Source organism: Lagopus muta, chromosome 2, assembly GCF_023343835.1.
Source record: "Lagopus muta isolate bLagMut1 chromosome 2, bLagMut1 primary, whole genome shotgun sequence".
In the NCBI taxonomy this organism is placed as follows: Eukaryota; Metazoa; Chordata; class Aves; order Galliformes; family Phasianidae; genus Lagopus; species Lagopus muta.
Window position 1 is genome coordinate 46,839,854 of NC_064434.1, and position 11,108 is coordinate 46,850,961.

Below are 11,108 nucleotides of genomic sequence, written 5' to 3' on the forward strand. Positions count from 1 at the left end.
TGAGAAAGTGGGCCTTAAATCCTAATACAGATAACCCAAATAAAACTTTATAAAACGTCGTGGTTGTTAATCTGGGCTCCTGAACTTGTCTCATAACCTCTGAATGGTGAGGTTTGCCATTTAAAAAGATGCTGCAGGCAAAATGAGCAATGTGTCAGCTCCAAGCACTTGCACACAAAGGATTAGTGCAAAAGTATTTTATGGGTACAGTTTATTTCACATTTTGGAGATGTGGTAATAACCAAACTTATGTTGCACATGAGGATCATGTGTTTCTTTAAAGCTTGTGAGCTATATGAAATCTTGCCATGCTTTGCCCATAAGAGTACATAAGTTTTTCTTCATGCCTCTTTCTGCAGGAGTTTGAGTCGTCGGTCTGCTTGCTGTATAAATATAATGCTGAAATTGCCAGTGAACCGTAGCAAAGGAGTTCATGTTTCTGCTTAGAGTTGCAAATTGTCTGCACAATGGAAAGCAGAAGGCAGCTGTGGCTGGGACACTGGAGCTAGCAAAGTGTGTGTCACAGATACACGGGTCTGCCCACCATACACTGGTTGCAAATTGCATTCAACATGTGTTTTAAACGTGAATGTCCATGAGGAATTTATTATTACTGTGGAAGTCATGAATTTAACTAAGCATGTGGCGATATATAATTTCTATATCCTGAGCATTATCATGTGTAATTATTACTAGAGTGAAACAACAGAAAAAAAATGAACCACCATATTTTAATACATTTGTTCTATGATTTTTCATTGAAATTATGTTATATATAGTCAAATCTAGCTCCTATTAAAATTAAATTGGACTTTCCTGTAACCAGAGAGATAATAACAAACGCTTTCCTTATTCAAATAATGTAATAATGATATAACATAACTTACACATATAGAAGTATGTATATTATAAATTACTTTTTAATAGTAGTAAACATTAAAATGTAAAGCTTTACAACCATGCTTTTACTTAACACTTCCAATGTAAGAATGTATCTTCACAGATACATTCTAGAGATTTCAGTTTAACAAAATGCTTGGGCAATTCTGACTTCCTTGTGGGCTTAGCTGCTGTAAAAAGCATTTGTTATTAAAAGACCCTAGAGATCATTTTTATAACAAACCTTTTTTGAAAGAAATGCATATTTTTTTTTATTATATATATATATATATATATATATAATACAATGTGGTTTCTGAACCTCTTTCTGGTTCTTTTATTATGGTACAAAGAAACTGGTAGCAAAGTTAGTTTACTGGAGATGTGCTCAGGTTGTCTTAGCAGCATCTTCCTCCGACTCTGTGTAAATTGAAAAATGTTAGATAATTTAAATCTGATTTAACTGTTCCAGGAAACTAGTTTCAGTGCTCGGAATTTGAGAGACAGAGCAATGCACTCAATGCAACAGACAAATAGAATGTATTTATTTTTTCAGCTGCAAAATACAACTGAAACTGACAAGAAACTGCATCTTAACCATAAAAAAATATTATTAACCACAAATACTTGTAAATAGTCTTCAGGACCCGGTATTGGCCAAAGGGTATGAGAAAAACTTTTCCAAAAGATTTAATCAAATATCTTGTTAGTAATTTTGGACATAAAACGGATGATTCGCAATGTTTTGGTCTGCCTTTCACTGCTCCTCCAGAAAGGTGTGTTGACTTGTGCCCCTGAAGGCTGCGTCAAGTCATGCAGAACCCAAAAAATTACTTCCTAGCCAATAGCTGACAGAAATGTTCCTGCAATCCCTGTTCTACTCCGTGAAATGTCAAAGCACAGCTACCTCTAAAAGATTAAAGGGAGCACTCATGAGCAACTCATTAAGAAAGGTGGAACCACTCAGTCATTTCTACTTTAAAGTTATCCTTCAACTCAAGCAGCATAATTTCATTTGCAGGCTGCAATTAAAGCTGTAATTGGGTTTTGACTAGATCGCATGCTTGTGGGGTGGGTTTAGGTTTCTTATTTGAAAACACTGATGGTAATATAACATGTTGATAATTTCTGATTGTGGAAAGAAGTGCAAGTAGATAAGCCACCAACTATTGGAAATACTTCTTTAACTAGATCAAATTTTATATAACTTGCAATCTTATATATATAAAAAAAAAAAAAAAGTTGGTGGTACCTTCATGTAGTCTGGTGTCTAACATATTCCCTTTGGATTAAGATGGTAATGCATGAAAAAAAAAAAAAAAGCAAGGCAGGCTTTGTCCTCACACTCATGATGAGTCACTCAAACACATTAATTGAGTGATCCCTGAAAGGCTAATATATGCCATTAGGATCTTGTCTTAGAAATTTTTTTTTTTTACATTGTCTTTATGTAAATATTTGACAGTATTATAGCATAACAGTTTGATCACTTGCAGAACAGCAACTGGAAATGGCTAGGTGCCAGGATAGCTCTTCTGCCAGGGGTGTATTACAAGTATTCCTTCCTTGGAGACACTCAAGTTTAGGCTGAATGTGCCTTTGAGCAAGCTGATCTAGCTGTAGGTGTCTCTGTTCGTTGCAGATGAGTTGGAGTAGATGACCTTTAAAGATCCCTTCCAACTCAAAAAATTCTATGATTCTGTGTGGCGGAGCAGCAGGCATTTTCTCCAAACAGTGCAGCCACAATGGGAAAAGCTGTTAAAGGATTGCTATTAAAGCAGAAATTCTGCAGTTTCACTGAAAGCAATATTAGTCTTTATCTATGGATGCATAAACTGCGCTGGCTGAAACAGCACATTGCGAGTGCCAGTTACATCCAAGCTGAGAAGCTTTATCACCTTCCTTCTCTAGACCCCCTGCTGCTGCTGATCCTCTCAATTCAAACAAACACCCACACAGATGTGTATCCTCCTCCTCTTTCTGTTCAGCTGCAGAGCCTGCAAACAGCAGCAGTGACTTTCATGTAACTGGTAGAAGGAATGCTCATTTAAGTATTTCAAGAGCTTTGAGCTAATACAGAAAACATTTGATCTCGTGTTTAGGAAAATCTGCCTGAGATGTCTTGCTAAAAATAACTGCTATCAGATAAATCTAATTGCATCGCTGGGGTTTTTTGTTTTTGCTACTAGTGCATTCCTTTACATTCCGAGCTCTTGCTGCAAGAGCTGTTGTGATTTTTATAAAAAAGAACTAGGTCAGAAGATAAAAATATTGCATATTTCCAAAAACACTCAGTACTGTTTACCTGTAGGTTGGCAGGCCACAGTGTAGTTCTCTTGGCAGCGCAGCCAAAAGTGTGCTTACTCTTCTGTTAAGAAATTATTTTAGAAATTGTTAATATTAATTAATATTTTCCTTTTTCTTCAACAACAACTTTTCAGTAGAAGCAAAGTTCTATGGCAAAGCTCCTAAGCTACAGTAAATTACTGGAATTCCTGTAAAAACAACATAATTAATATTGGGTGATGATTATCCATATAGCTATGCTACCTGCATGCTGAGCCACGTGATAGATTGTTGTGTTTTGATATTTGCTACAATTAAGCAGTTTGAAGGTTTTCAAAATTGAATCATATTGCTGAAGAGCTTTTTGCTTCTCCCCCACACCCTCATGTCCCTTGATAGCAATCAGAAGCTCACACATGGGTTCAGTCAGTCCTGCCCTTCTCTTTACTACAAGGTTTCTGCAGCCCTGTTGCCTCCAGGAGTGGGAAATCCTTCGTCTGTGGGCTTCTCATGCATCACCAGCATGCTGCTGTGCTGTCACTGCAAAAGAATGTTGTTCTCCTTTTTGTGGTCACTATTGCAAAATTCTTTGTGATTTTTCTTCTGTGCTTTTTGAGAGAAATCTGCGTTAGGCTTGGACTGTGCTTTTAATTGGAGAAATATCTTCCACCTAAAGACCTTAGTTAAGATTATAATTGTTTCATGTATTGATTTGTTCAAGGAAATCTCAGAGAAAGATTAAATATGAGAATTGTTTATCAAGCAAGGCTATTGTCAGGATTAGATTATAACTGACTTTCATTCAGTTACTCAAATATTTTCCTGATTACTCATCTAAAATACTATGTTTTCCCTTCTTCTTGTGGTTTTCCCTTCCTACCCTGTGGCTACAACTCTTGTGTTTTTTTTTTCCCAATAAGAGCTTTTGGCTTTCATTTATTGGCTTATAATAACGGAGTAGTAACTGGGACGTAGTCAAGTAATAAGTACAAAATAAATCCATCTTTATCACCTACATGTATGAATATGGATATGCCAAAGCATCAGAGCACAGCATTATAATTTATATCACTTAACAGCTGGATCTTAGCAGCTGGAACACAGCACCTTAGTGACTGGAATAAACCTGGCAGTGGTTACTGTTCAGACATCACATTCACCATTTTATTTAAACTAGAGCTGCTCAAGCACTGCAACTGAGGTTGGGCTGGGCAGGGTACCTTGGGGACCTTCTGTGATCAGTAGCTCGCAGCCCTGAGCACCAGCTGAGCCATTGAGAAGCACCAGGATACTCTGCCTGAACAGCTACTGTGAAGGGAGCTGGCTTTTATCACTCACCAACACTGAGGCTCTGCTTTGGAAGCAAGAATATTCCCAAGGCTACATCTGGCAATTAGAATTTCTGTAGATCTAGAAAGGGATATAGAGGCACTCCATGTTTGACTTTTAGGAGGCTAGGCACTGAAAGTGAATGCTGGGAACAAGATGAGTCTTGGTGGAATTACCCGTATACCATAGAAAATTCCCAGAATTTAGGTCCCTACAGATTCTCATTGGGTAAAGCCAGCTAGATCTTTCTTCCAACCCAAATCTATTTAGTTTGTATGGGGTTCTTTTGTGCTTGTTTTTTTGTTGTTGTTTTATTTCTTAGGTGAGTGGCAATATGAGATGAGGTTTGTGTTGAATCCATTGTCACTGTAGGCTGATCAGCACTGATCAGACCCCCACTGTAGGTAAGAAAGAGCTGTGTATGTGCCCCCCTCTAATCTACAGTTCTCCATCAGGGCTGGGTGAGAAGAGAATGCCCAGATGTAAAGCTCTGCCAAGACAGCAGCAGCTGTGAACGTGTGTGGTAGAAGAGCCTAAAGATATTTATTGGTAAAAATACTAGGAAACAATCATTTTGGAAATGAGCACTCATTTCTTTCCTAACTGAGGCTTGCTTTATTATCAAATTATGAATCTCTTATTATTTTATAATTTTTTTTTTAAAGCAAGCAGTGTTCATTTCTCTTCTATGCCACCAGTGACAGTAGAAAATAAGACCAAGTGCAAAATCAATTGCTGCTGTGTCCAGGAGGCAAACTTAAGACCTCTACCATAGTTCTTTGCTGATGAGCCAGCACTGCTGATACCATTGCCATCTGCATCCAGAGAAGTTGGACTGAGTTTTGGTGTCCAGTTAACATGAATTCTTCGCCATCCAAGGCAACTGCAATTTGTGTGATGTTTCAGAGTTTTCAGAAGAGCTAAGTTTAAAAGAACTTACAGCACACTTCCTCTCTGATGTTTTCTGGATTTCCATTTTTTCATAATTGTGTATCCCCCCTCAATAACAATCTTCATTTTTCTTTCTTTGAATAATTACCCTTCGTCTTCACTCTGATTTATATGTAGCTGCTAGGATTCCAATTACGTATTTCTGGATCAGTGCAGGGCTTTCACATAAATATATCACACTGAAATAAATTAGTGTGAAGTGTTCCCAACTCCAAGCAGGGCAGATGCAGCAAATGAAATCACTGATGAAAACAAACCTGAAAATACAGGAAGATTTTTTTCTATATTTGTGACATAAAATCAGCATTGTAGGTGATGAATAGTAGCTGCTTCATGTAACTTTCTGTGATGCCTTACACAACATTTTTACATATGGATACCTTCTGTTCATCCAGTCAACTTGCTCAGACAAAAGCAATATTTAAATGGGCAGATTGGATTTTGAATATGTAAAAATAGATTATTCTCTGTTGGAGTCCTCTGTACTTTGTATTCAAAATTGGTTCGGCATCTAAGATGATTGTTTAAAGCTAGTTTACCATGAAATATCAACAGAATTGCCATTTTGATGTAACTGTTCATTTCTTCAAGATAAGGAAATCCACAGCAAGTCTGCATCACTTATGCTGCTGCTTTTTGGTTAAACTGCTCCTGGGAGACTCCAGTCTACTAGAATAAAAAGCTAAAGAAAGCTTTTAGATAAAAAAAGGCATGTAAATTTTATAGTTTACAGTGATATTCGGAATCTTTGCTTCTTTGCTCAGTAGAGTAGAAAACATCTGCCTGCTCTGTTGTGCTCAGAAAGAGCCCTAGAGAATCCCTTTGGCTAAGACAGAATGAGAAAATGTGCTTCTTTGACAAGTTGAAGTAATCCACTTAATAGAGCGTAATTCACTTGCAATCAAGTATCCTCCCATTACTTCTTTATTCCAGTCTTTATCTGATTTCTCAACTGGATCTAGATTCTGATTTGTTTGCTTCAGCTGTGTTTTATGTGGTCTTAAAGCTGCAGGCTTGGATGCTGCTCTGCTGTTCTGCATAAGAGTTGCTGCTGAGATAGACCTGAATTTCCAGTTGTTCAGATCTGAAACAGCTAAGACTGTGTTTTTCTGTTTCACTAAAGGAGCTGAATGCAAAAAGTTTTATAGCCTGTAGTATCTAAATATCAGCCCAAATATATTTCAAATCCTTCCCTCCCCCCGCCCCCCCAAAAAAGGTTCAGATGAGTTTAGTTTTTGTTTTGCTTTGGTTCTAAACAGAAAACTAGGTAGGATCTGAGCTCCCCCCCTCTCTGCTCCTCCCCGCCCCCGCCTCCCCACTTAATAGGATTGTTGAATAAAATTTTATATGTATGGAGTTTATTTTATTTGATTTCTTGAACTTTGAATAAGAAGTAAGTATGAGAAGTATCAGTTTCCTGTAGAAGGAGGCACTGCTGCTTGTGAAGTCTTTTTAAAAGAATGAAAGGAAAGAAAGCTTTGACTGTTCAGACCTATTTAAATGTATTCAGTGTCCTTAACAGAGTGGATGCAATGGGTGTGCCAAGTTACGAGTGCAAATTTCCAAGAAGGCTTCATACAAAATGATGGTGTTAACACTGAACTTCAAAAAAGTCCCAAAGTGGGTTCATTTTGGGAATCTTGCTACAACAATCCCAAAAATATAAAAAGGACTTATTTGTTTTAAATGGGGCTCTCATCAGTTGATTGCTGAGATAAAAGAGTGTCAGCTCAAAGAACCTGAATCTGTTCTAGTTGGAAAATTCCACCTAGGCTTGAAAAAGATTTTTGTTTGATTATTTAGTATTCATCTAGTCATTCTCTATGACTAGCATTATTTCAGCAATCAAGGAACTGAATATCCTTTACTGCAGTTGAATAAACTCTGAAAGTCAATTCCTTGGACAGCTGAAGATGTCAAATAAATATGTAATCATGCAATCCGATTGAGTTTCTAATGCCAGTAAGCAAACAGCTCAAGGGCTTAAGAAGTACTGCTATTCACCACAGGCTTATTTTTTATGTGATATGGACTGTGCTGCTAATCAGATGTGGTATATTTCTGTCTTTCAGATTTACCGCTGGATTATAGATTTACACGATTTTCCTCAAATAGCTCGGCAACTGCTGGGTACTACCCAAGCCCTCCAAGAGCATTGCTGCCAAGTGAGGAATCAGTGACTATGAAATAGGTTTTTGGCTTTTCCTTCAATAACCCTGTGATCCTTTCTTAACTGCTGTTAAATGCTAATTGGTGAAAATGCTGTTTGATGCTTCATAAAATAGAATGATGAATTAAAGCAGACTCCTGTGTAGATTTATTTCCCTTGTTTCTCTAGTCCAGATGGGACAGGTGAGCATTGCATAGTTTGTAAATCTCCTTATCAGGACTACATTTCACACAGTAACTGGCTTTTTCCGTGCACTGCCCAGATACTTTAAGAGAAATGTACTGTTAACAATTCATCTCAACTTACATAGTAAATTTTCGAGGACATTTTCAGTACTATCTCTGCTTATGGTGGTGCCTTTGCTGCTGCAAAACCCAGGAAAGACATGAAAGACTCAGCCTACTCCATTAAGAGTTACCTTGGCAGCTCAAGTTACAACAGGAGATCAGTGTTCTGCAAGCCATGAGGAAGTTATTCTTTTGCTGTCTAAACAAAGCAGAGAGCAATTGTTCTTGGAGAAATGGAAATACTGAGGCACAAAGAGAAAGATACATCATAGCCAAAAAGAGACGTGAACAAAATTTAGTCAGCAAAACACAGAATTATAGTCCTGGGAGCCTTGGCTACATGCTTTTTATTCCTGCAAGTGTCCAACCAATGGTGAAATTCTCAGAATGGATTTGACTTCTGCTATTCCTGACACGTCTGTATTACAGTTTCACTGATTACAATATTTTGTCTCAGAAGCAGAGGCAAACGCCATTCCACCTCATTTCAGAAATAACAGTCTTTGTTTCATGCTTTTTCCTACCTTTATTTTATTTATGTAGGTGACCACTTTGAGGTGGTTTTCTTGGTTTTGTTCCGTGTTGTTCTTAAAGAAAATTAAAATATAATGCCTAATGAAAATGAAGTCTTCTAAGACCCTGGTTCCTGGTATCAGCATGTTTTTTTTTTTAATGGAAAGGTGACAAATTCTAAGAATGGCCTGAACACAAATGCTACTGGAAGTGTGACTCCCCATGTCTGTGGCTGCATGAAGATATTGGAAAAATAGTTGAAGCATTTGCAGGATAATTAAAAACAGAGTTCCCGTGAAATCAGTACATAAAGACCCTCATAATGACTATTCTTATTAAAGAACCTCTGAAGATATTACAAGTCTTATTACAAAGCCCTCCAAAATGAAATGGAACATTTAGTTAAGGTTGAATGGTTTCATAATCTCAGACAATTGTTCTTACCTTCCCAAAAAGATCTGTTGTCCTAGTGTATTTTGATTTGACCACCAGCCTGAGGATTCACCATGTGGTCAGCATTGCTGAGAGAGGCTGCTGGAGTGAAGGTTGGCAATGGAGGACCTTTGGGAGGTGGACAGGATGGCCCTTGGAAATGGAGATGTCATGGGGATGAGGGAGAAGAAATGCGGATGGAAGAAAATTTATGGGGCTAGCCCCTATTGAACAAGGCACTGTAAAGACACGATCTTTGTTGTGTTTTTTTTCTCCCTGATTATTTGAACTTTTGGAAATCTCAGATATTTCTTGGATTTCTTGGACCACTGACAGAAAGGTCACTGAAATGCCTGCAAAATTAATGTTTAGAAAGATCTTCAGTGTGGGAGACAAAGGGACATGGCCAACCTCTTTTCATCAGTCTGCAGGGACAGGACAAGGGAAAATGGCCATAAACTGGAGCATAGGAAGTTCCGCACCAATATGCGAAAGAACTTCTTAATGGTGAGGGTGACAGAGCATTCGAACAGGCTGCCCAAAGAGGTTGTAGAGTTCTCCTTCTCTGGAGATATTCAAGACCCATCTGGACACATACCTATGCAACCCAGTCTAGGGAGCCTGCTTTGGCAAGGAGGTTGAACTTGATAATCTCTGGCATTCCCTTCCAACCCCTACAATTCTGTGATTCCGTGATCTCTGAAAACTATCTTAAGTATCCGCAGGGAGACATAAAGAAAAGAGTCACTAAAATCAACATGTCTGTTTACATAGTCCTGAAAGCCGCAGTTTGGCATAAAACTTGACCGACAAGTCTCTTTTGTCATCCTCTTTGATACCAAATATATGTGTTTTACTTTTAAAATAAAAAGAATTTCTTAAAATATATATATATATATCTGAATTTACTTTATAGATGAACAGCAAAAAAGGGGGAACTATGTCATCCCAAATCAGTGCAAGGAGAGGTTAGTGATGCAACCTCCAATAAAGCAAAACTTGACCTACTCCAAGTAACAAGCGCGTGAATCAACCAAAACACAATATAAACTAACACTTTTAATAAATTAATACCTTTAATACTTATAGGAAAATCAGCATAGACAATGAGCAGAGTCCTGTGTGTTTCCTGAATAGGACTTGTTCCTGGAAAGTAAAGGCTTCCCAGTCCCCTGAGAGTAAAAGTCAAACAAATACAGATAACTTATCTGCGGTAGACTGGCAGGCAGGGCCTTGCTGAGGCCAGCACTACCTGAGGCTGCAGAAAGGAGGCTCCTTGCCTTGCTTGGGTCCCACAGCTGCCCAGAATCCAAGGTGTGGTGGGACACCAGTGCTGGCTCAGTTCCTGAGGGAATTCCCAGGAAAATCTGCTTGTTATATAGAATATATAGAATATAGAATGTATATATATGTATATAGAATATATAGAATAAGCAATACTTTGAGATAACCATGCTAGTGATAGGCACCAGAAACCAGCAATCCTAAAACTGGTCTAAGCCTACAGGTAACAGCTAGCTGTTGTCCTGGCTGGCATAACAGCTGGAAACCTAACCTGCCAGGAGAAATACCACCTATTAAAGAGGGGCATGGTAACATGACAAGGTGGATTCTGATACAACTATGCAATCAGTAGGTCTCTGAGGATATGAAAAGACTCATGGCATGCTTCGTCAGATCTGGCTGCAGCCAGGTCCATGTAACTTCCAGTAAAGGCTGAGTTACTGCAGATCACAACTGAGATTGCTCTAATTCAAAACTGTTCACCTGTATTTTCCTGCCAAACAGTCACGCTCCTGTAGAAACCACAATTCTCTTTATTCCAGGAGTCCTAATCTAACCTGAGGGAGGAGTCAGGTAGGTCCAACACTTATTGCCCTATTAAAAAAAAAAAAAAATGGTTTCCAACGTGCCCTTGGAGTCATTCTCTTTCCTGTGGTTGCACAGTCATGTTTTCTAGCTGTGTGGGATGATATGCAATTGGTAATTATCCTTACTTACCATCAGTAGAGATGTGACTTTACATTCCTCAAGGTGGTTTTGTTTGAAAAGTGTTTGGCCATGACTTGTTCAATCATATACTGAGTAAATATTGTACCTTAAACCTTTCCTCCCGAGTCCACATGTACATTAAATCATATCAAGGTAAATTGCAGCAGAGCGTAAAGACATATAGATTAGTATGAAGGTGTCAAAAATCAGAATATGATGACTGACCTTCAACATTCCATTTATTCTTTTGTCACCACAGAGGACAAGAA

General features: G+C 38.2%; 1 protein-coding gene across 1 annotated transcript in view; it reads left to right on the top strand.

The window, feature by feature from the left end:
- NT5DC1 (5'-nucleotidase domain containing 1) overlaps positions 1-9,665 on the top strand; it is a 120,058-nt gene extending 110,393 nt beyond the window's left edge. Inside the window, exon 12 of the mRNA XM_048938414.1 lies at positions 7,518-9,665. Within this exon, the coding sequence (XP_048794371.1) occupies positions 7,518-7,636 (119 nt within the window). The 3' untranslated portion in view covers positions 7,637-9,665. The remainder of the gene's footprint in view (positions 1-7,517) is intronic.
- Positions 9,666-11,108: the final 1,443 nt, after the last annotated feature.